The sequence below is a fragment of the Vidua macroura genome, chromosome 3 (assembly GCF_024509145.1).
Source record: "Vidua macroura isolate BioBank_ID:100142 chromosome 3, ASM2450914v1, whole genome shotgun sequence".
Lineage (NCBI taxonomy): Eukaryota > Metazoa > Chordata > Aves > Passeriformes > Viduidae > Vidua > Vidua macroura.
The window spans coordinates 90,845,596-90,872,085 of NC_071573.1; the positions used below are offsets into that span (position 1 = coordinate 90,845,596).

General features: G+C 38.1%; 1 protein-coding gene across 1 annotated transcript; it reads right to left on the reverse strand.

Moving 5' to 3' along the window:
• Positions 1-219: 219 nt before the first annotated feature.
• GFRAL (GDNF family receptor alpha like) lies at positions 220-25,122 on the reverse strand. The gene is made up of 10 exons (XM_053974288.1): positions 25,101-25,122; positions 21,781-21,915; positions 15,806-15,958; positions 13,902-14,339; positions 13,159-13,215; positions 12,194-12,521; positions 10,069-10,328; positions 6,521-6,619; positions 1,479-1,560; positions 220-445 (listed from the first exon to the last, which is right to left on the reverse strand). Exons 1-10 carry the CDS (start codon positions 25,120-25,122, stop codon positions 358-360), a joined length of 1,662 nt encoding a protein of 553 aa, XP_053830263.1. The 3' UTR covers positions 220-357.
• Between the last annotated feature and the right edge of the window lie 1,368 nt (positions 25,123-26,490).

The following is a 26,490-nucleotide window of genomic DNA, read 5'->3' on the forward strand; positions in this document are numbered from 1 at the left end:
TTTTTTTTATTTCTTCCACATGAGTTGAGATCAGAAAGGGTGGGCTTCAAAGATTGCCATTGTTGATACAGCATTTATACCAGTGCCATGTGCATCTAAAAATGTAGGAAATGTACAGCTCAGGACAGATCTGTGATGCTACACAAGTAAGAGAGGATGCAGTTTTACCATTTTTACCCCCTTTTTTCAGCTTTTGAAAGGCTAAAAATAAGCTAATAAATATAAAAAATATTTTGCATGCTTAACTACAAAATTTCATAACTTATAGAAGTTTTTCTAATATATATTTTATTATCACATATGTACAACAGGCTGGCTTTCAGGAATAGCCTTAAAAAGCATAAGCAACAGAGTAGTTCATCTGTGACTTTTATAATGGGCCATAAATGTTTCAGAAGAATGGTCTGGCGAGGGACTTCTTGACTCATATTTTGTTCTGCAGGCTCTGAAAACAAAGAATGTGCATGTATTTAACAATAAACTATACAGCTTTTGGTTTGAACTTTGGCTTAATTGAAATCAGTGGCAAAATTCTCTTCTTTTTATGATGAACACTGTGGTATAAAATAATCCCCTTTGTTGTTATTAATGCATTGTTCTTCCATTTTCTGTATTCTTTAAATCTGATTTTTTTTAATATGCTGATATTCTTGTAACTGCAAACCTAAAGGGAAAGCCTCTGTTCCCATATATCTTTGACTTGCCTTTTGCATTTTTCTGCAATTCTTCTTTGATCTGCCTCGGAATTTAATAATGAAATTTGACTCAATATCCCTCCCACTATATATAGCTCCTGCTACATCATGTTCTGTTACCTATCATCTGACAGTGTAATTCTTGAAATCTAGCCATTTAATTTGGTCCAAGAAAATGTATCATTTAAGAAAAGGCCATGTTCATTTAACTAAGTGAATGCACATTTCTGTTTTCTTACCAAGCATTGGTGTATGGGCAGTTTCTCATATGGAGGGAGGGAGGGAGGGAGGGAGGGAAGGAAGGAGAGAAGGGGGAAAAGGAAAGGATGGCAGGGACAGTGGGTGTTGTTTACAGACTCCTATGAACAAAAATGGCATTTGGCAAGAATATTAACTACAATAGCAGCATTCACAACTTGGTTTCTAAATATGTTATAATGCAGAATATTCTCATTTCCTTTTTGCATTACCCCTGCCTGCTATGGGGCTAGGAACGTAGTCTCACAGAATTTTTGAATTCAGATTTCACCTTCCCCTGCCATGGGACAGGAAATGAAACCTCCCAAAGCCTAGGATCTCTGCATGAATGGAGGGCATTGTAGATACATATCGTATTTCACTCTTCCCTGCTGACACCCGCAATGTCAGTTCTTTCCATCACTGGGGCATGCTGGACTGTTTTTAAAGACAATCATAATGTCCGCCTTTTAACTAAGTCAAAACGTTTTATTTTCTGTTTTTTCAATTTCCTAGAACCAGTGATTAATATTCCTATCAAATTACCTGATCTTTAGGAGAGTCAACAGGACTATTCCTAGGATAAGAGCTATGCAGGAGGAGTAAGCAATAATGTAGACAGTTTCACCTAAAAATAAAAACAGAAAACAGAAATGAAAAATTTGCTATTTTAGTAATAAGAATCAGATTTGAGATCTGTATTGGAAATAATACATATGTGAGCTAAAGTAGCTATCAATTTTGACAAAAGTAATTAAAAGGAGGGAAAAGACCTACATGTATGTCAGTGGGAGGAATAACTCTACCTTTGCCATTTCATCCAATGTAATTTTCAGTCTTCTTTTAGTAAATACCACCTCCAATAGCGCTTCATATATATAGCAGTACCTTTCACTCTGCTACAGGGGAACAGCTTGTTACTATGATTTTTATTTTGGAATATTCTCCCTATTGATTATAAAATGTTAATTTTATTCTGTGTATCACAGCAGACTTGGCTCTTACTTATCAACTAGACTTATTTTTCTTTTTCACATATTACTGTAATTACAGTGTGAAGCAATACTCCACCTAGAATCAAATTAACATGAAATGGGATCTAACAGTGTTTTTCTGGGCCCCATTCCCAAGGAGTTTCCTTTTTCTATTAGGTTTCTCACCAAAAAGTCACATAGGTGGCTTATGTACTAAAAATTCCAACTGTTGAAAAACTGGGAGCTGTTACAAATTTTATTTTCCAAAGGAGGAGTAACTCTTTTTCCCCTGATGTATTGAATCCATTGGTTTTGATCATGTATCTGAAGGAAACATTTCAGTTGAGAGTGCAATATAAGCCCTGGACACAGGACAGAAGAGGTGTGACAAGTGGCCACAAGTGCAGAGCCACAAGCATAAAACATGAGACCTTTTTGTGACTTTCCTGTTGCACTGATTCTGTTGTTGTTGTACAATCAGATAAGTTTTGTTTATATAGGAATTCAAATGCAGAGGGTCCTAGCTGCTCCTGAGCTTCTCTGTCTTACATAGCCAGTGAAACATTCACTAAGGAAAGGATGGATCTCTGGACTCATCACTGAGCCACTTATCTGGGCTGTGAGAAGGCCATCTTCTGGTCTCTGAGTAAGTTATCAGTTATTATATGGTCCATGTCTTATGTATGTGCACTCACAAACCCTAAATGAGACATTTCTGTGTACACTGCATACATGCAGCAGGTGTAACATATCATATAATACAGGTACAAGTGGTGTGGATGCTGGAGGAGCCCTGGGAAGAGAGAGTGAATATGTTTTCCACAGCAGTGAAAACAAGGAGCTGAGCAGGGCGTTGGACCTGCCTGGCCTTCATTGTAGGACGGTGCTCACTTTTTCTCAAAAAACTACCCCAAGTTCAAGTTTTCCAATGTAAGAAAATGAAAGCAGTGAGTGAACCACCACAGTTTTCACAAATGGAATGAACATTCCATTTATTCCAGTAACCTACTGGAAGATACCTAATATGGTGAATTTTTGAAGAAAGAGGGGTGAGGTCTATCTTAGAGAAGGACTTCTAATAATGTATATTAAAAACCACATCAGCAGTTGGCCTAGCTCTCAAGGTACAGCATTTCTTTAATATGATGGGTTTTAGCAAAAGAGTAATTCGTAGGCCCTTTTTTCAGTTTTGGAGTCTGAATTGTACATGCAGCTATTTTTGAAAACTTTTTACAAGTGTAGGAGCAGTTGTAGGGGCAAGAGTTTCTTACCTTTTTTGAAGTGGAAAGTGACTTTCACACATATTTTAGGCAAACAGAAACTTTTAAAGTATGTCACCACAAAAAATATTATATCTAACAGATTATATATTGTACAGTCATGGATGGTTAAAGATGGGCTAATAAATTTTCAACAGAACATCGTGATCTTTTTCTTATTAAATTCGTAAAAGGTGCTTCATTTCAATCAAACAAAACACTGAAGTGATTTTTTTTCTATTTTTTTGACAAAAGCTGAAAAAAATGCTGTGTTTTTGATAAATTGCTGGATTCAGTTGTATCAAGAATAAAGAGGGATTTTGGTGAATCTTACTCTATTGTGGATCTACCTGCTTAGGTATAGCTAGTGCATATTCATTGAACAGATTAATCCCAGCCTCTGCTCAGAGGTTTCTTGGCTACCTGTAGCTTGTCACGGGCTTTTTTCTACATTTATAAAACTGTCAGACTGACAATGTTTGATACCTTACACATTAAAGTCACTGGAGCTGAACTAATCTCAGTTCCCACAGCAGCTGGTAGACTTACAGATAAACCCTGCCAATTACTTGTTTATCAAAATACTCTACCCCTCCGTAGGAAATATATGATAACACTACAATTTAAGATGAAATTTCAACAGTTTTGGATCAAGTCCAATTTTATTGTATCTCACAAGAATAGGGTAAGTGTTCTGTATTTCTAGCTTCCTCTTCCATAAACAACGCACAACTTAGCCTCAAAGCTCCATGGTGATGAAAATAAATCTTTATCTTCCCACATGAATCATTTTTCAAAACAAAGTGCAGGAAGCAATCTTTTAAATTATCTGGATCTGTAAATCATTGATATCATTTGCATAGGATAAAGCCAAAACCAGGCTGAAGATGCATAATTAGGTAGGCATGTTAGAAGTTTAGAGAAATTTTATTTGATTTATAACTTTTTGATATTGTTTCCAAAATGAGATCAAATTCAAGCTTACAGGAAAAGTCTCATTAACTTATATGGTTCTGACTCTGCCCACATCACATCTTGTTAATAGAGTTGTATCAGCCCAAAGATGACTCTATGGGCCTGTTCCCTCCTGAGAATGTAAAGAATGTAAATGTGTTTAAATCCAGTCCAGATTTTTACAAAATCCTGGTATCACATTTTTTCCACCAAACATGGAATAATAATTTTTCAACTTCCATGGTTCTATTTATTTACAAATATATTCAAATATATATATATATATATATATATATATATATATATACACACTTAGATTTATTACTTATTGTGAAAGACTCCTTATATTAAAGCAATTTTATCCAATTGAGTGATTTGCAATGCTGCTAAGTAGAATAGAGAAATCTAACTGTTTTTTTGAACAGTAAGCTATATTTTAAAGTATAAGCCTAAGAAAAAGCTGAAGACATCAGCTGATGACTGAGTTTCTTCTGACCATATTCATCTGTAGATGGCCATTCATTTCATCTGGTAAAAGAGTTCCTTGTATCTTTCAATTAATAAGTAAAGGATCCTTCTGAGATTTTAATGTAGACACATCAGTAGATTTTATCTCATGGTTTTTGAGAAAAACATAGCTAAGAAGCAAATATCTTCAAAAGTCTTCACACACATGAAAGGCCATATTTGACAACTTTTTTGCCTCTGTGCCCTGAATTCTTCTTGGGATTTGATTTCCTGAAAGATAAATACTTTGTGAAGATGATAATTCCCTTTGCAGCCTGAGTAATGCACATTTATTAGCATATGAATCTAGGACACTAGTTAGATTTTTGACAGTGGGATTTATGAAACAATTTGCAGTATGGTTTTCACCATCAGGCAGATATCCTGAATCAAATTCTTCTTCACCTGGCTTCCTATGAGACTTATGGCTTAAAGTTCCCATCTCATGTACATGACAGCTACAATAGAAAGAATATTTTATTTTATGGTTTAGGCTGGTCAGCATTCTTTTTATTTTTCTAAAACCATCCAAAGTTATTTTAAGACTTCAAGGAAAGGTTTTTGGAAAGTATTCAGACTTCAATGTGAACAGAATTAACTGGGTGCAGGCTGCTTCTTGCAAATATTTATCTGAATCCCTGAGTGAAACATAAAATGCATTTTACTCACTGAAAAGGTCTGCAGTTAGAACTAGTCACAGGGGTGCAATATCTCACATTTTGCATTTTCTCACTTAGTGCAGTATTTCTTGTATTATGATCTGCATTATTTAACCACTAGAGTCTCATTCCAACTAGGGATTCAGGCTCCCTCTGTAACTGGCAAGGAGAAAATACTTTCATCAAATGCAGTCCAAAAAGATTGGACTACTCCTCCTTTGAGGGTTCCTGACTTTCTTCTCTGGCTACACAGAGCACTTGGATGACATGCATGATTCTTAAGTAACTTTAATGCTAATGCTACAGCCAAATGCTTAATTATGCACACACAGGTCTCAGGAATCCCATTCCCTTAATTCATTTTTATATCCTTTTTATCCCCTATCCAGGTTGCCCACTTCAGCAATAGTTGAAGGATGGAGAGGTTAGAAGTCATCGCATTTTCTACTGCATGCAGAGATTGAATTATTTTTTTTCACAGTTAAAAGTGTTCTGTAGGAACAGTTCTGGGAACTAATTTGTAGTATTAGTCTAGAGAATTGTAATCTGCCCTGCACAAGGTAGAACAGGTCATTCTCATTAGAGGTGATATTTGTGCATTAAGCTCTTTAGAGTTCTCACTCTGTAATTGGGACCCTCAAAAAGAGGTATAAAATAATATTATTTCAGCAATGAAAACATTTGTATATTAATTCAATATCCTTTAACTTTATGTTGCTTAATTTCTTACTGTAAATGCATGGAAATAAAAGCAGTTGCAGCTCTTCAGCCCATGGGATACTGTGTGCCCTTCTGTTGTGTAAGAAGGTAGAGTCTGATGGAGTGTAACTCAAGCCCCTTCTCAGACCATTTAGTGTGGCTTCTAATTTTGTTGTTGTAACTACTACAGAAAGTCAAGAGAGATAGAAGTAGGTGTGACATCAAAGATAATAATTTGTATTACACATTATGACTACTACTATCTAATGACTGTACAGAGAGTCAGGCTCTGGCAGGCTTAATAGCTTAATTTCCCCCAATTAGAATACAGCAATTGTGAGACATCTATTTCAAAACCATTTGTCAGAGTAATTGGTGTAGTCTGCTAAACTTTATTTTGTGGATATATAAGCTAAGCCAAACAGGTAGGGGGATTTCCAGGCCAAATGAAGGAGCAACAGGTCGAGCCCACTTGCCTGAACCCACCCAAGGAGAGCAGCGCTGCGGAACTCATGGAGTGACTTGCTCAAACTCACCGTTAATTGCAGAAGAATGCAGCTGTGCTCCGGAAATCTTTTCCCCTGGCATTTCTGTATTCACCCAGTGAAAACCCTTCTTCTGAATAGAAATTTGACCTGGACATTGGAAAGAAAATATCCATTTAAAATATTACATTAAAATAATAATATAAGTGAATATTTGACATTTTGCATCCACTTCTGCTGGATTGGTCTGTGTCTCACAAACGGGACGGGACCTTGACTGGTTGTAGACTTAGGATTTATTATCTGTCCGTACCATACAAGCAAAAAGAAAGAGACACAGGGAAATAACAACATCTATACAAATCTAGATTAGAGACAAGAAGGCAGCTTATGCAAAGCCTTTTTCTACATATTTTTTGAACTAATAGCGTAAAAGAAAAGGTGTAAAGTCATTATACTTTAACTAATAAGAAAAGGACTTACGTGATTTTAACATTAACAAAAGGACTTCTATGAACTTCAAACAATACACAATAATTCACTATTTAAGATTGAAACTTTTTCTATCTTTGCAAAGCATATATCCAGGACTTTTCACATCTTGAACTATCAATAAGTTTTTATTCATTCTTGTTCTTTATGATAAATATAAATGTATTTATTTGGCTTTAAACTTCCTAGCTTCTCATGAGAAGGTTTTGAAATCTTTTCTTAGCTTTCTGTCTACTTTCTGGGGCTTTTTTGCACTTAAAGTCTTTTACTTTTTTATATTCCTACAATAGCCACATAATTTATAAAGGAATCTATTTGAAATATTATTTACTGATATTTGATGAGCAAATTGAAGGAGTGCATAATATTTTTTCCTTCCACCTCAGTTTTTCCTTATGGATGACAAGCATGCTTTGAAAATATTCTCTGCCACAAAAGAGCTTAAATTCTCTTTTCATAGAAACTGTTTTAAAAATAGGCCCATCAAAAGAATTTGGTCCACCAAACCATTACAGAAGTGGTGAGAAAGGGGTAGCAGTCTGAAGTAATTTCCACAAGGCAGAGTTTATTCTCCAGCTGCGTTGCTAGACCTCAACAAATTTTTTCAGAAAGGTCTGTCCTCTCAGTGGGCATAATTTCATGAATATATCTGAAAATACATATCTTCTGTTGAAATAAAAAACAAGAGGTTTACGTAAGTAGTATAGTTTATAGAGTAAAAGGCTAAACCATCTGCTCACTCACATGAACAGCAAGCTGAGAAATTTTTGTAATATAGGAAAGGCACATATTTGCAGCATGGAACAGTGTCCAAATAACAATGTACTAAACCTACCTGTAAGTTGAGTTTTCTTCTGTGAGATCCAAAAGTACAACTGAGACTCAAAATATTTTGGAAACCTAAATTTTTTCTTTCCCTCACTGACATTTTTTCTTATTCCTGTTGAGACAATGATCTTACATTGGCAATGATCCACACTGTGTTTCTGCTTCACACTGCAGTAGTCAGTCACAATTCTTGCCTTTTACTGAGTCTGCAGCAAATGCAGTCCTGTGAGCACAGCCTCGAGAGCAAACACTTGTAGCAAAGGCAGTGCCATGCAAGGGTAGGAAGATGAGATGGTGTGAACACCACTTGTGGGTCTGCTCACACCAGTTCTAGAGGCAAAGACCCCCTTCTCAAACCCTGAGTATTTACCTAATCAGAAATATTTCAGAGTTAAAGATCACTGCCATTGTAAGAGTGAAAGTCAGCCAAAGATCACCATCAGGCCAGAGGAATAAGTCAGCACATGCAATTGGGTGGGCACTGTAGAGTAGTCACTCCACATCTCTGTACTGCCATGCAGAGAATGGCATTAAAAACATGCTTTATAAGAAAAACCATAATCATCACCATCATTAGTTTAGCTGCATTACAACTAGACATCTAGGGGAAAAAAAAAACAAAAACACAAGAATAACAATAGCTGGAAGTGATCTGTAGCGTACTGTTCTGAAGAGACCGTTCTTCAGTCCCAGTTAGATTAGGGGAGTTTCAATCACAAAAACCCTCAAACCATTTTATTCTGAGACTGCTTCAGGGAATGGCAAAAGCTCGTCAGCAATTATTTAATTATTCAGACATGAGGATCATTTTTTTTGCTTTGTAGGTTAAGAAATAACTAACACAATGATGTGTTCACTCATTTTGACTGTTAAATTTAGCCCTAAAGCAAGCAAGTAAATAATATTAATCAGCAAAATCACTGTGAGAAGTCTGAAGTCTCAGTGTGTTACTCCCCTTTTCCAGGGGAGTTGTTATAACATTTTTAATATTTTCTTTGAGTCTGAATTTGAGTAATGATTAACTAAACTAAGAGCAATGTTTCAGCAACTTGATTTTAATTTTTGGGTAGCCTTTGAATGACATGAAAAAAAATGACAACTTTAACAGTGGCACCGTTTCGGTTTCTAGAACTAAAAGAGTAGCTACTTCATTCAATGAAATGCATGCATGCAATCCATGTATGTTTTCAAAATACTGTCCATCAGTATTTTGAAAGAACCATTACTTTTCAATGAAATCTTTAGGTATCGCCACTTCTCCCAAGTTAGTTTAAAAATATATATATTTTTGGAGTATACATGTAGAAGATAGCTGGTATAGGGCATGATGCACTAGAAAGTAATATTTTCTAAAAGGATTTATATTGCAAAATAGTTAGTGTGATAAGTCAGAGATTTGAGGAGAAGAGAATATTTTGGTCTTTGATCTGGGTAATTGGACCAGATGTTTGCAAGCAGCTGGAGCACTGCAGAGGCTGCAGATGAACCTTCAGGTTCAGTTTATACTGCAGGAGACCAGGAACCAGCCTATGATAGAGAACCCCCCTGTGATATGACCCGTGACAAAAGTGGGGACAAAGAGGAGCTTTGCTTTAAAGGCACTTTGCAGATTCAGACTAAAACATTAATATTTGCTCCCATATTGCCATTTATTGCATTGACAAATCTCTAAACCAAAGGCTTGGCAAGCACATGTATATTTAACAAAAATATTTAGCTTATTAAGCACATGAAAGTTATTACTGGATCTGAGAAAGTACATATAGTTCACCTCAATTACACCCAGTGTTTTTACTGAAGACTAAATCCTAAAGCCTGCTTTAAACAATTGAAGCTATTTTCTGCAGAATGAATTCTGTTGCTAAATATGTGTAAGGTTTATTAATATTCAGACTCCAAGAAGACAAGGAAAAAACCCCAAATGCTAATTTGTAAAAACAGTGTACTGAAGTACAACATTAAGCCAAGAACAGGATGACTTTCGACTTTTCTAATCTGTATATTAATATAGACTCTAGAAATTATTTCTTTATTTCAGAAAATTCAAGTAATGAGATGGGTAGTCAATTTCATTGGTTTACTACTATTATAATTTTTCCCCATAGTAGAGGAAGAAAACTCTATGTCCAATTTTTGTTTTGTTTTGTGTTTTAAAAAACCCACAGCTGTAGATCTTACTGAAGCCAGTGGTAGCAAAGATATAGCAAAGATTTGATGTAAATTAGGATCTTAATTCTCTTTAAAACTATTTATTCTGTCAAGTTGTAAGTGTTACTCACGTAAGTCACTGAAGCAGGATTTGCTGTGCAGCATGTGATGGAAGAGCTCACACAAAGGCTGCTCCACAGGAGGCAGATTTTGGCAGGTGCACTCCATGTGCAGCATCGTGCCCCAGTTGCTCATATAGGCTGCTTTGCAATCAGCGCTGGCAGAACAGGGCATGTCATCCTTGAGTAAAGTTTCAAGACAAGCTTCATCATTATAACATTTTTTTGTCACATGTCTCCAACACTTTGACTGAAAAGTTGTGTATTTTTTCCTGGTAGGGAAAAAAAAAGGGAAAAACGAAGTGTACAAAGACACTTTAACAAATGTAATTTCATAAACAGATATTTAATGAACACCACTAAAAGAGAGTGTATTTCCAAGGTACCACTTAAGCCTTAAAAATCACAATGTTCAGTAATAGCTGTCATAAATTCTGCTCTGATTTTGAGAAAAAGCAACTGCACTTCTAATCAGTACCTGTTTCCCAGAGTTCAGAAAAAACAGTGTGAATTCCAATAGTCTCAGATACTTAGAGAAGAAATGTGAATACAGGAATTAGACCAGCCATCACAACAAAACCACACCAGGTGACGTTCTAGGGAATCTGTTTTTGAGCAGTGTGAAGGAAGAATAAACATTCAACTTATTTTGCATTAAATAATCTACATCCAATGTCAGCCCCTTGGCCCCCCAAATGCTCAGGAAAAGTACAACTCAGTGAACTTCAAGATAAATTGATAGCAGAGATAAATTACATTAAGAAAAAATGTGTTACCCCGTTCAATAATCTCAAATTATTTCCATTTATTTGCTGTTAGGATGGAATAAAATGGGCCTTTAATGCACTGTATATGACAATAGAAAATATCCATTATAAATTAACAAAAAAATATGTAGGTAATAATTAAAAATATATAATGTTAAATTTTAGGGGATAATAAAGGTAAAGTCTAGTATATTTTACACTAAGTTATTAAAATATTCTTCCTTAATCATATAGATTGGTTATTAATTTGCTGTTGATATTGTGTAGTAGCCACAAGTATGTCACATGGAAAAGCATGGACAGTTGCAATACTGGCTAGAAAATGTTTGTAAATATTTTCATTCCACAAGCAAAGGTTTCAAAGCAGATGCCACCTCTGTTCTAATGGAATTATTTTCATTCACTTCCTTATTTATGGATGTGACTAGCCATAATTTACAGACTAATTTTGCTAATTATATGCATTTATTGTTAGTGCCAGGAAACATTAATGTTCCCAAAATGATGGGGAATTCAGCTATAATGACATTACATGTCTATACATGTACAGACATACATTTATAGCCCTGACATCAATCTGAATAATCTGCACAAAACCAAAACCATCTCTTGTCCTGGTTTATTGACTGAAGGTTAATTTGAGCACAACTTTGAGGTAAAATTCAACTGTAATCCACAAGGTGACTACACTGAAAAACAGAGTGGGCCAATTGACCATCCATAAAAGGAGGCAATTAAGTTGAACTGCAAATATGGGTAATAATGTTGCATGTTTAAAAAAAAAAAAAGCCTTTGAAAAGGCATTATCCTTCATGAGTTTGGTGGTCTGTGCATGTTTCAGGCCAGATTTTTGAAAGCTTTTTGCAAGTATCCTTGAGAGGAAGAGAATAAGATAAAAGTTTTTTGAACAGGCCAAGCTGCTTGCATGGCTGTTGGGTACAAAGGGTCAGACTCTGCCCTTGAAAGGTAATTGCTTTTACCAAACAAACTTTGTCTGGTCTGCTGCACAACTTGGGCAAATTGCTGGAGGGCAAAAGTGCAGACAGGCAGGTGTTATCTGAAGAGAGTGGTAATGAAAATATGCAATAGCACAGTTTGTCCAGCAGAAGTGGTGTTAAGTGTCATGATACAGGCAGAAGAAAAGCCCACACTAGATTCTAAACCTTTCTGAAAATTAATCACTTCAGTTTACTTGTGGGATTACTTCTGGAATTACCACAGTTGAACCAAACATCTGTGAAGATGTCAAACACAGCAGATACAGTGCAGAAAATAATTTTGTTATACCTGGGATATATAGAGTGTAATAAAAATCACTTGACCAAATCATTATTGAAAAGCACCTTAGTGGGCAAAATACTTCTGCTCACCTGCACAATTCATTCTCTTCACACATGTGGATTACATTCAGACATGATGGGGGTGGAACTACTGTAACTGCACAGGCCTTGCCATGGAGAAGTTCTTTGGCTCTGTGGCAGGATTCATCATGCTGGATACAGTCACAAAATATCATCATTTGGGCAACTTCAAAAGGCATGTTTCGATAGAAGAACCTTATGGCTGCTTGACATCCTTCCACATTGCACTTCTTATTTACTGAGCAAACTTTAAGGTACAGGGACAACTGTTTGTTACACACTTCATCTTCAACACACTCCCTGTTCACATCCAAACAGCTCCTGTTTGTTGTGTAACCTAAAACAAATGACAGTTTTTAAAATAAAATCTCAAGAAAATTTTTCTCAAGTGATGACTGGTAGGTATCCTGTCTACAACATTTCCTGTAAATCAAGCTTGAATCCCAAAACTCTGATTCAGTTCTTCCTTCTTTCTTGCTTCTTTTAAGCCTATTGAGTAACTGCATACTTCTTTCTTGCACTGCTTGCACTGCTCACAAGCAATCCTCCTGAAACAGCTGAAATCTTCAGTGTGTAGTCTTATGCTAGGCTAAGTAATAAGTAATGAAGAGAATATAAATGGCATTTTTGTGTTTCTAACATCAGTTTAGGTATTCTGAGACCATGAAATAAACCTTCCAAAGTTATCTGGAAAGTTCTAGACCCTAAAATGCTTATGGGATAAGATTTGCCTCTGTAAATCTGACAGAATCATGATAGTTACCTGACTTACATTTACATTACTTGATCGCTACCTGTTACATTTTTGGGTTCTTCTCTACCCAGTACCTTAACTGAAGATATGTTGGATCTATTAACTCTCTGCTCATCCATTTGAATGAAAAGTATGAATTTTAATCTGAAGGTACGTTGTACACTGCCTGAAAATTGAGCTAAAATTATTTATTAGGATTCATAAGTAAATTCAGACTTACCTTGTTTGGAGAGAGTAGATAAACCCCACTGTAATTTTGTTTCCATACTAATATTGTCTAGAAGAAAGAGATACAGGTACAAGCATAAATTGTAAGTAATATCTTAGCTTTTTAATATTAAAGTATTGGCTGTCTTGCTGGCATAGTGCCAGGAGTAAAAAGAAACAAGAATAAAACAAATTCATTTCACCAAATAGAACCCACTAACAAATTATAAACCCGCTATTACATATATTCATAAGTTTTGGGGTAAAAGCACAGTTTATCAAAGGCTGCTGCTAACATTTTTAAAATAATAATAGATCCTATGAACTCAACAAGTTTTTTAGAGCTTCTCAGTGTATTATAAAGTCAGATTTCTTGTGAATAAATAAAAGCTAGGGTACTTAATGTGTTTATCAGTTTCCAAGTTCAACTAACTGCTTCACATGACTCACAGTCAAGGCTGGCAGACAATTCTTGCTATTAGAAAATTATTTTTTCTAAAAATAATGTTTCTAGTTATAGTGAAAAACTAAAACTGACTGATTTAGATCAGGTTGTATCAAATTAACACATTGAAGAACAACAGTATTTGCACTCAGGCTATCATTTACTATCAGATTGTGAATTTATTTATAGATAAACTTCCTAAAATTATCTTGTTTCCAATGTTGAATTGCAAATGGGCAAGAAAACCTTTTTCATAGACTGGACACTACTGCTATGTACAAAAGCATTCAGACTGCTGGAAGAGCACTAACCTGTGTCAGTGATCAGATTTTTCTCACCATCAACATCAGCATTATAGTCATCATCACTGCCATCATTTTCACTTGCTCCTGAGGCTTGGCTCTCCTGAGAGTATTGTAAACAAGGGTTGTTAAATATTCCCTTCCAGATTTTAATGCATCTCGTCTGAAGTGGCTCTGAGCACGTGCACTTCCCCAGAACTGTTTTCCTCAGTTCTTTCCAGGCTGACAAACACTTTGCAGGCACTGGGAAGCTGCAGGTGTCTGCAGCTGCCTGGCACGCCCGCTGGAAGCTCCTGTGCGCGGCGGAGCAGCGAGGCTCCTCCCGGCAGCGCCGCTTCGCAGCGCTGCACTCGCTCTCCGGTTCCTCAGAGCGACTTTGCTCTTCAGGGTTTCTGTGCTGCCTAATACTCAGTTCGGTGTCCGACCTTGAGAGAGACTCCAAATAGTCTGCAGAAATAGATACAGAGTTATAAATTGAATGGATGATGGATCATCATCACAGCACAAAAACTCAGGAGAAGGATACTTGTCTTAATGCATTACAAAGAGTGAAACAGCCCTAGTTTCATTCTGAGTCTTACAAACTAATGAATCTGTGTGCTGTTAGCTGTACAGTCCACTCTAACAGCTCAGCTGCAAAACAGTAGTAAAAAATCCTCACTAAAATTACTGCATAAAGAGTTTAACTTCACATAATTTTAACCACCTACAGTTTAGACATATAATGGATTATCATCTTAAGCAAATGCATCATTTTTAAAGAGAGAATGACAATTCCAGAAGATGGTTGATTCATTACCTAAAATAAGAATTTAAGTTAGACAGGGAGAATTACTCCTGAAAGTGCCTAGCAACACCATATGCTATCCTTTGTAGGTAAACTCAACACTACTGTAAGTCCATCCAAACTTGTTTCTACAGCAGTGAGAAATGTAATCTCAATTGGCAAAAAAATAGAACATTACACCATTTTGCTAGAAGCAAAAGCAACTGTGACATCAACATTAGGCTTCAGATATCCATCCTTCTTGTTTGAGGCAAGGAGTTTGGGGCAGATCAGGATGTTATTATTCCCTCTTCAATAAGGCCATATAGCCTAGTACTAGATGAATGTCTAGTCTAGTACTATGATCAATGCTGTGTGATGGCAGTAGGGTGTGATGGAGCAGTGCCAGGAATCAGTTTGAAACTCACTTTGCAGACTCTCATTCACCGGCTAATTTTATCTCTCTTGTGTCAGCTTTGCTAATCATTATTCCAGGAGACTTTGGACCAGAAACTGCAACTTCTTCATGTACTAAGCAATTCTAAATTACAGAGATAAACTTTCTGCAGGGATTAGAGTTCTCAGAAAAATAAAAATAAATTGAGTGGAGCTTGGCCCATTGATTACAATAGAATCTTTAAAAGATGCCCTCTATATATTATGCACAGCTTTATGCAGGTGGTGACTATGATGGTTTCACACATCCAGTAGCCTCTCCAAGATGTAGTGAAGGTCCTTCTGCAACACAGTGTGACTCAACTACACCCCTGTGCATCCCCATTCACTCATCCTCCCATTCAGAAGTTACTGAATGTATCTATCTACACAGCCTAGATCCATTGGCTCTCAAATTTCCCTGAGCATTGAGTAAGCCTCAACACACATTGTGTATTAACTCTTGCTTTCCAGTGGATTCAACAAGAGTTTTAAAAGCCATTTGAATTTCACATATGCATTTTATTGCTTTTGTTCGTGGCATTTCTTTCATATGCATGCTGGAGCATGAATATCACAGAAAAGACAAGAGTAATTTTTTTGGGGCATTTATCAGACTTCAGAATGTGCAAAGAAAGTGGAATCCACTTAAAATGGTGGTTACAAAATTACTGGGTTTGATCTTCATAATTACAACTTTATATTTAGTTACCTTTATTAATGCCACACAGTTTCCCAAGCAAAGTTGTGATGCTACAGATATCGTCTGTAGTGCAGACACAGTTTCTAAATTCTGGGTATTCGTCAGCCAGGACCTGGATTATTCTATTACATCCAACATTGTCTTCTGCCGTGCATCTATTACCTAGAACTCACCATTAAAATTATGATTTCATTAATGTTTATGAATGCTTAAGGGATATGGTTACATAAAACAATTCAATTAAAAAACAAAAATAATATGCTTTGTCAAGAGAAGACGGTTTGTCATATTTTACAAATTTTAAATAATATTCAAAGTAACATAATAAAGCTGTGGATACATATTGACTTCTTTTATTTGATCTAATCCATGGCCAGAAAATCTGCTCTTGTTTACAAAGAACATAAAACCTTAAACTCACACCTTTTATTTTAGGCAGGTAAGGCATTGAGACCAAACTAAAAAGGTGCATAGGAGTGGAAGGGGCACAGCCTGAAATGAGAGACTTATCTTGTTCCTGTGTAGTAGAAATGAGGTGCCTGGTACAGGGACAGGAACACACAGTGCAGGCTTGAGGCATAACCTGTGATGGAGTGAGAGACAGGACACAGAAGGCAGACCCAGCCCCATGATAATGGTGATGAGAAGCCCAGGCTGAGGAGATGCTTGCTCTGGGTCAGATTCTCTCTCTCACGTGAGGATGGTGCAAGCCTGCAAATGCCCTTTGCATATTCCCTTGAACCTCTACCCCACAGAACAACTTCACTGCCTAAGTTTAAGAATGAAAAGAAATTTAAAGTAGCCCAAGAACAGTCTGATTTTTAGGATTTTTAGAATAAAAATAAGGGAGAAGTTAACATAAAAAAAAAAATGTGCAGAAACTTCAGTGTGCTGGCCCAGTTTCAAGTCTGTTTGCATGTGCACTTGGACTCAATGGTAAAGACACTGACACATTATGTCAGGTCATATTTTCCACATATGTGTGGTGAAAATAAAGAATGTGTACTAGTTTGTGGTACAAAGGTAAATCAATCAAACCTCTACTTTATGACTTAAAAGCTTTTCAAAAATCTTATTATTATGATGATAGTGGGATTGAGTGCATGCTCAGCAAATTTGCTGATGACACCAAGTTGTGTGGTGCAGTTGGCATTTTGGAGGGAAGGGATGCCCCTGGAGGGACCCTGACGGGCTTGAGAAGTGGGCCAATGCAAAGCTTATGATGTTCAATGAAGGAAAGTGCAAGGTCCTGCACCTGGGTCATGGCAATCCCAGACACACCCGCAGGTTGGGCAGAGAAGGGACTGAGAGCAGCCCTGCAGAATAAGATTTGGGTGCAAAGGTTGATGAAAAACCCATCATGAGCTGACAGTGAGTGCTCACTCAAAGCCAAGTGTGCCCTGGGCTGCATCAAAAGCAGAGTGGCCAGCAGGTGAAAGGAAGTGATTCTACACCTCTGCTCTCATGAGACCCCACCTGGAGTGCTGCATCCAGCTCTGGTGTCCCCAGAATAAGAACATGGAACTGCAGGAGCAAGTCCAGACAATGGCCAGGAAGTTGGTAATAGGACTGGAGCTCTTCCCCTACAAGAACAGTCTGAGAAAGTTGGGGCTGTTCAGTCTGGAGAAGAGAAGGTTGTGTGGAGACCTCACAACAACTTTCCAGTATCTGAAGGGGCCTAAGGAAAGCCTGAGAGGGACTCTTTGTCAGGAACTGTAGTGACAGAACAAGGACTAGTGGATACAAACTGAAAGAATAGAAATTTAGGTTAGATTTTAGGAAGAAATTTTTTACTGTGAGGATGATGAGACATTGGAAGAGGTTGCCCAGGGAGGCTGTAAATGCCCCACCCCGGGCAATGCTGAAAGCCAGGTTGATAAGGCCTTGAGCAACCTGGGCTAGTGGGAGGTGTCCCTGCCCATGGCAGGGGAGATTGGGACTAAATGATCTCTAAAGTACCTTCCAACCCTTAACATTGTATGATTCTATGATTTATTATTGCTTAAGAAAGTTACACATTACTTAAGAATGTTACATGTGAAGCAGTTTAATTTAATTTAGATAAGTTTTATTTTCTGAAAGCCATGATCTACCTTGTCAAAACAGGCATGTAAGTGCCCAAACCAGCTCATTTCCTCTCTTTTCCTCATAGAAATTAAATGTCTGACAATATGTAAGAGAAGCAGTATGCAGCTTACAAGATCCAGCCAGGTCACAGAGCAGCATGAGGATTGGTTTCAGTCTACTGAGCACACAGGCTGATGTCTCTGCCCTGCCAATGGTGCTGCCTGGTTCCTGCCTTGCTGCTTCTCCACAGATGTGGAGCAGCAAAGACTCTGTACTCAGTAAAACTGCAAAGTGTCAAGAAGTCCTGTGTCAGCAGCGCCATGGGCAAGTTTTGATGTGATTTTAAATCACTTATATCTTGTTGACACAAATAGCAGTGGAAAGCAGTGGAAGCAAAGCTCTGCAAGAGGAAACAGTGCATTTTGCCAGTGCCTGAAGTATTGAGAATCAGCTATTCCTGACTTCACATGCCTGTCCTGATCCCCTTCTAAGGAGGGTTTGGGGGATATATCAAATAATACACTACTAGTGCAGAATGTCATAGGCCAGCAAGAGCTGCAGGTCCCAGCCTCTGCTCCCACTCCACCTCTTGCATCAGCAAAGAAGGTGATGATGGCTGGGATTGCCTGTAACTCTCCAACCCCATCTTCAACTTTCCTTCTGCTTTTTCAGAAGTAGATCATGACCCCTACCCCTTAGCCCTCACAGTTCCAGAAATCAAGGAACTCAGGAGATTTATCAAAGGTCACAGACATAGGATTCTCCCTGACCATAAAAATGGGATGGAAAGGATGTAGTGACATGGCCCATGAAGATGAGTGTGTGGATATTCTACTCTGTATTTTATCAAATAAGTAAGGGATAATAAAAGAATTTCAGGAAAACATATTCCAGTAGAAAGAGAGCAATAAAGATCAGGAGGGACTTGTGTAAAAATTAGTTTATTCACAAAATTTATGACTGTCTTTTTCAAGGTCTAGAGTAGACTTCAAGGGTGAAGGTGAGTAGGACTAGAAGAATAAACCCCCATACCCCAGTATATTTTGTGCAGCACCCCAGCCTCACTCAGCTCACCTGTCTTCATGACACTGACCAGTCGTGGCCAGGAGTCAGGGGCTTGTTCAGTGGCTCCCTGCGCTGTGATCTCATTGTGCTGAGTCAGCACCTGACAGCTGGGGCTGGGGGAGAGGTTGTGGGGCTACCAACATGCAAAGGGCACAGACAGAATCAGGAAGCACATCAGATTTATGGGGCTCCCTTGCATGACTTCTTGAAAACTGTGTAGAAATAAGCTATTATCAGTATTGCTGTGTTTGTACATGGTATTGATTCAGCTGTGACGAACAGCAGAAAATATTTTATTACTGGTTTTCAATTATTGTTGCTTTACCAGGGATTAATTCTAGGTAATATATTTTATCTTATACATATGCTTCTAAGGCATTTACAAAAAAAAAAAATGCGCTCTCAACCTAATGTTTGGCAGCCATTATTCATGATTTGATTTATTTGTAGGTACATAATTCATGTACACAGGGCCACAGATAGAAGCATGACAGAGTAGAAGCTGACACTGCTAGAGTGGTAATCTCTGCTTTTGCTTAATTAGCAAAAGTCATCTCAGTGGGAATTGAATTTGAAGACTGTGGTGTGAGGTTTTCTTCTCTAGCACTGGTGAGACCACAGTTTGGATAGATCGCCAAGAGATCCCTCTAACCTCAATGAGTCTTTTATTCTAAGAAAAGTAAACTCATCTAGATCTAATGCAAAATGTGATTCCTTAAAATTTAAGTGATCTGAGTTGTTTTTTAATTTGGAAAACTTTTTCTGTTTCCCATTCAGAAAAGTTAAGAAAATTAATACTTATGGTTAAATAAGAGTTCAGAAATATGGTTTTTTTACACTGAAATAACAGAAGGAAAACAAACAAATAAACAATCCTACAAACAAACCATAAAAGCCCAAATCTAAAAGTCTTCATTCTGCAATGCTGAAAATCTTTTGATCTTTTCAAAAAGAAAAATCTTATTTCATCAAAATTTAATATTTCTGTCTTTTCTATCCTGACCTGGAAGCTGATTCATGGACATTTTCACAATCTGTTTTTTTCTTTTCACCATATTTTGGCCACAGAGGCGAAAGAAGGATTGGACCCTGAAGATTATAAACTGAGACTCTGGAAATGTTGCTGTAGTAGTGGGGAAACAGTGATAGAAAATTTGACAGGAAAAGGAGTGACTTAGGCAGTAGTTTGGAGAGTGTTCCCAGACCTGCACTGAAGAGCAAAAGATGGAGGTCTTGATAATGTACACATTTAACTTTGAGGTTACAGTCTGACGGACTGAGTTACTGAACTTGTACCCCAAAGGAGTTTAATTATAATTTGTAGTTAGGTTTTGCATAAAGAATCTAACAAAGCAAATATTTACCCCATTGTCTATTGCCTCCAAGCAACATATTTGTGCTCAAAGGATATTTTCCATTCCTACAGCTCATCCATGAAGTTTCTAGACCTGCACATGACAGACAGTATAATGTTATTCTTACTAATGACGCTGCTGGTAGGTTTTCTATCACTGTTTCTGTGGGCTGTCTGAGAGGTACCATCAGCTGTCTGACTGGATTTACATGCTCTGGGATCATGGTACCTAATAAGCACATTTAGTATAATTTGTCCTAGACCCGACACAATTTCTGAGTTCTCTGCAATGCTGGAGAGTCCTTGCCAAAAGCTATTATCCTAAGGAAACCTACAGATGCAAATCCAAACAAGCAATCACAAGAGTAATTATTTCTGGAAGGCTTCTCTGGTCCAGTTACAAATATCATTAATATCAGTGAATAAGTACATAGGACAATAAGAGAGACAAATGTCATATTATAGGACAATGTTGTACATCCAAAGGGGGGCCACAGAAGCAATCATGCTGGCCCACTTCATCTGGCTGCAGGGTATCAAGATTAACAGGCTACTGCACAAATATATATCTTTGTGGTAAGTAGTCCTGGTGCTAATGTGCTCATTAATCATGTGAGGGAAACAAATTCAGCTTGTTCTGTTTTGATTCTACAGAGCTCATCTTTAGGGCACTTGAGCCAGAAAGTACTGCATATTATCATGTATTTTTCATTTACTTCATCTGTTCTTAAAAGTATTCAGCCATTCCATGCAAAGCAGATATGTGTCTGGAAAAGAAGACACTAAGAAAGAGCCCTAAGAGAATTTTCTACTCTAATTATTTTAAATATTGTCTTGTGACTTGGGACATTTGGGACATCAAATACATGCAACTGATCAGACAGACAGAGGCATTCATTCAGGTAGCTCACAATACAGGTGAATGTTTTATCTGTTTCTTATTCTAGTACAAGAATTAAAAATTACTCTAAGTAACTACTACATTGTTTTGGGTATCATGTTAGATTATAGAACCATAGAATGGTTTCGATTGGAATGGACCTTCAACCCCTCTGCCATTGGCAGGGACATCTTCCACTAGACCAGGTTGCTCAAAGCCCCGTCCAACCTGGCCTTGAACACTGCCAGGGAGGGGGCAGCTCAACTCCTCCAAATTGTGTAAAACAAAGTTGGAACTTTTCCAGTTGCATGCAGGCTTTATTTAACAGGATCCCACAAGAGCCTAATTTCTGCTGAATTCAGACTTCTTGAGTTGATTCAGGGTCTGACTTTGTTCATAGTTCAGAAATTTCATTTATCACTTTCTTGAAGAGACAGTGTGACTGTTACTAAAAGTAACATTGGCCATTGTAAAAGATTTCAGAAGCTCTTTTGCCATAATTTTTCTCTTTGAAATCTCTCTGACTTCATTTAGTTACCACAGCAATATTGTAATAAACTATGAATATGCAACCATACAGCAATTCAAAATTAAGCTGTGTACACCATACAGAATTACCTGAAATATTGCAGGCCTCTTCAACCACATTCCAGACACTCTCACATCTGCTTCCAGCATTAATACATTGCTCCCTCAAGTGCAGACAGTCAGTAGTCTGGACAGTAGATATACATGTGAAGTAAATGAACAACACTGTAAAAACAGAATATAATGACTATTTAAATCAGTAGATACTGTACTGACCCTTTTCCTTTAAACATCGATTTTAAAAATATAATTTACTATAGATTTTCTATAGATTCAAATTTGCTATCAAATTACATTTTAGCAGAACAAAGCTTTTCCTCTAGTTTGCAACTGGAAAATTAAATTTATATGTTCAAAGTTTCAGTGTGGCATATTTTGCATTGGTTTTACGCCAGTATTATAACAGCAACCATAGCTGTATATGAAATCAGTTCATGGATATATAGAAATTGCTGCAGTTCTGAAATCCACAATAAATTACAGAAAGGAAGACAGTATAAGTTTCAGAGGAAACAGCATTTTATTCACATGAAATCTCACCAAGCTAGGCTGTTTAGGAATTCCTATGTATAGAGTGTGTGAAAGAGATTCAATAACTACACAACTGTTAGATAATAAATTTTATTTTATAAATACAATACTCTTCACCCTCTTTATTTTTACTTCACAGATGCATCATTTCTTGAAAGTAACCCCCACATGTATATCTTTATCTGCTTTCCTGAGTGCATTGAGCCTGCTAATTACATAAAAAATTCTGGAGGTTCCAAGGCAAAGTATTTTAAAGCAGCACTGCCTGTGACTTATCAGTGGAAAATTAAATTGCCTTATTAAGAAATGGTAAATCAGCTGGATTTTATCTCTTTCATTAACATTCCCATGGTAAGACAACCTCTAATTTGTAATCATGTGTCTTTATTTTCTATAAAATTAAGTTTCACGCACTGATTTCAGGCCTTATCAAACTACCTGCTGAACACCTGATGTGTTTTCTTTAGTTGTTGAAGAACACAGCATCTCTCTGACAAAATACCTTTTTTTTTTTGCCCCCCTGATGTTCAGGTAAGTTCATGTGGAATTTGAGTGATTTCCAGCATTGTTTAATCCCTTAAACATAATTTGCAAGATGCATAACATATTGCTTCAGGATTTGTTCAGACTCTATCCAAAGAAATTAAATTTTTCCAATGATACATTTTAGAATAAGAAATTATATATCAAATGTTCCTCTTGATAACCTCAAAGAGCCACTACTGTTTAGAGGTGATGCCATCCCTTCTGGAAATTATTTGCCAGTGATATAATAATGCTGCTGTACGGAACACTTTTTGGATGCATGTCGATAAATATGAAGCAACATTTAATACTTTATAATTGACATGTGCAACAGCATCTAGTGTGCCTACGAGACAACAAAGAGGCCACATGTGCTTATTATAGCTGGTGCTAATCCTTCCTCAGTTGTGCATATTCCTGGCAGTTCTCAGATCTCTGCAGGACTGGTGGTGATTTCCAGCCTGAAACGCTCCTAGGCTGTGTCTGTTCATCAGCCTTGAAGACTTTGATAGGAACAGCTCCTCTTGACCTTGAGGTGTGTGCTGCTGACTCTATCCATAGGGACAATTATGGCTTATTATGACAGCATTTTAGTTCTAGGACTGTCTCCAAAGGTCATTACTCACTATTTATTCAGATGACAGAAAAAAAAAGGTGCCAAATATCTTACAGGGCAAAATGACTGCATATATAAAACAATACAAAATTATAAAGCCACAGATTTATTAAGAAAAGGTATTTTACTGAAATAAAAAAAAAAATTTGCTGGATAAAAAAAATTATCTCTTTTTTAGGTTCTTACACAACAGAAGATTTACTCATCTGACTAGGATTCACAGCACAAAGTCTCTGTGCTTTCTTCCTCATATTCAGACAGTTTTCAAACACCAGTGGCTGAGAAAGTCAAAACAGGACTGATTGCACAGCCTTCCTGCTACTTTTTAGGGAGTATTTCACACTGCTGCTAATTTTGAACCTACCTGGAAACTGGCCCCAAAATAGGAGATGATGTTTTTGCAAAATAAAGAGGTGAGTAGCATAATCTATGATTTAAGGCACTTCAGCCAAAGAAAGGGCTTCTTTAGCTCTAATGACATATTATGGATGGGTCTTTGATTCCTCAGCAGTACAGAGGGGGTACACTGCCAGAAACCTACATGAAACAAACTGTCCTATATGATTTAGGAGTCCAGGGCACTGTAGCTTATGCAGTTCCTTAAACTGACAGTTATTACTTTAGTTGCTCACTTTACTTATTTACTCTAGTGTTTGGAATACTAAGTGATTCTGCATAGAAGAGCTGAGGGTATCTAAGAGTTAGCTTGTAGCTAAAATTTTTAGAGGGATCCATATTGACAAGACATACATTTAAATTTCTACAGATATCTGTATTTTTATGCAAAGGCCTATTGATTCACTGGGTAGGTGTAAAATTCTCTCTTCTCTGTAGAATTTGGTGCCTAAAGGTAAAAGGAGGAAGAAAAAGGAACATTTTAGCACCTTCATTTTGCAGATTGGGAACTGAGGAATGGAGGAATTACATTTTCCAATTCTGCAATCCCTAAACAATGTAAATAAGCAATAATGAATATTGGGAAACCAGGCTGTGGTTTCTATCCAATGGCAAGAGCAGTGGGATAACCAGCTCCGAGGGAAAAACAGCAAAGTATAGCTGAATATACTTTGAATATAGTTGAAAAGTGATAAAAGATAACTTTATTTTAACAAAACCTGGGGCAGAACTACCTAAGGAATACTTTTAACACAGAAATATAAGTTTAGAGTAGTGGGGTGTTAAAGAGAGAAGCAGCATGTATACAGTATATAGTGAGGAGAAAAGGAGAATAACAAAAATTAAAACATACTTGTCTCATCATATTCCCCTGTACCAAATCCTTCTGTACCAGCTTCGTTGATTTTCCGCTTTTCTCCACTCAAACCCAAAGGAAGTGTCAGCAGCCCTGCGCGCAGCACTGGCAGCACCCAGCGCTCCCCAGCCAGCAAACAAGTGGCTGCTCATTCAGACCCGGCGTCCCAGCCGGGCTGTCCCCGCGGTGCCTCCTTCCCGCCGCCCTGCCCAGCCCTGCCGCACAGCGCTCCCGGGGCTCGCCCTGCCGAGGGGCCGAGCCCGCGCCGCGAACCCCGGGCCCCGCGCCCTCCTGGCGACCCGCGGGAGACGGAGCCGTGCGGGAGAAGGAGCCGTGCGAAGGGAGGGAGGGAGGGAGGGAGGAGGGCGGCCGGGGGCGCGGGGCGAGAAGCGGAGCTGCCCGGAGCTGCCCGCCCGCCGCACTTACCGGGGCCGAGGAGCGCGGCCATGGCGGCGCGGGCGCTGCCGCTGCTCGGCGGGGCCGCAGGTGCCGGAGCGGGGCCGCCCCTTCAGCACCGGCCGGGGGACAGCGCCCGCCGGCCCCGCCCGCCGGCCCGGGCGGCTCCGTGCGCGGCACAGCCGGGGCAGCGCCGGCACCCGCCCGCACAGCGCTGCCTCTGCCTCTGCCTCTGCCTCTGCCTCTGCCTCTGCCTCTGCCCACCTCCTGCGGCCAGGGGCAGGGAATGAAGCTTCCCACCCCCGGGAGCGGCCTTGGCCGCCACTGTCACACCCTCTGCTTACATTTCTTCTCCTGCCACAAACGCTGAGCCGGACCGCGTCCAGGTGAGAAGCATGAGTTCTTCGGCATCTTCCACGGGATCTGGCACTCCCTCCGCACTCAGTTCTCATTTGATCTCCAGAGAAACTAACAGAGCAGGACTTTGGCTGCTGCCTATAAGCTCCTTGGAAAATGCCTGTTGCTATGTCCTATCACCTTCTGTAAGCACTTTTCAACGCATTTTAGAAGTGAATTTGTTTGTTTTCATCTCAGATGTGGAATGCAATCTTGATCAGTTAAGGAGAGACAAGACCTTTGGAATATGTTGGACGGCAGACCAGAGGAACAAATAATTAATCTATAGTCTAGTCCCAGACTGGACTATGAGTGTAATCTCAGGTGTTTCACTAAAATACCTCAAAATCCAGTTTGCCATACAAGTCAGCAGCTGACTTGGTACTTAACAATGAAGCAGTCAGCCATAAAGGATGCAATCATACACCTGCTGGCTTCAGTGTCTGCTCTTTGCTTTTGCAGTGGAAGGAGGAGGAAGCAACAGATCCCTTCTGATTTCTCCATGCTACTCATGAATCTTGTTTTCACAAATTTTTAACTGTATTTGATCCTTAAATGCCTAAACAAAAAGATGTCATAACATTTCCAGCTTATCTATCAGAGAGACAGATATAGTGGTTGAAATCCTGTCCCTACTGACAAAGAAAAACTTGACCCAAGTCCAGATTTCTGTTATTTTTCTTAGCTCAGGAAAAATTGGTCTTGCATGTAATTTCTCTCTTTTTTTTTTTTTTTTTTTTTACACAGTTTTTTAGCTAGTTTTTAAAACTGCATTATTTTTGTAAACTCTTAATGACAAAATTACTAAGTATTTGTTTGTGGGCTTTTTAAATTGTTCAATAAATAATATATTACTTCACCCAATATATCCAACAGCCACAGAAAAACATAATTGTCAAGTAGAAAGAACAGCCTGAGAGATTAATATAATTTGAGCTGTGAGACAAATTCTAGGTTGGAAAGCTAAATTTGCCTTTGCCTTGAGCCATTGCATTATGCAGCAGTAGGTTATAATATGTCATAG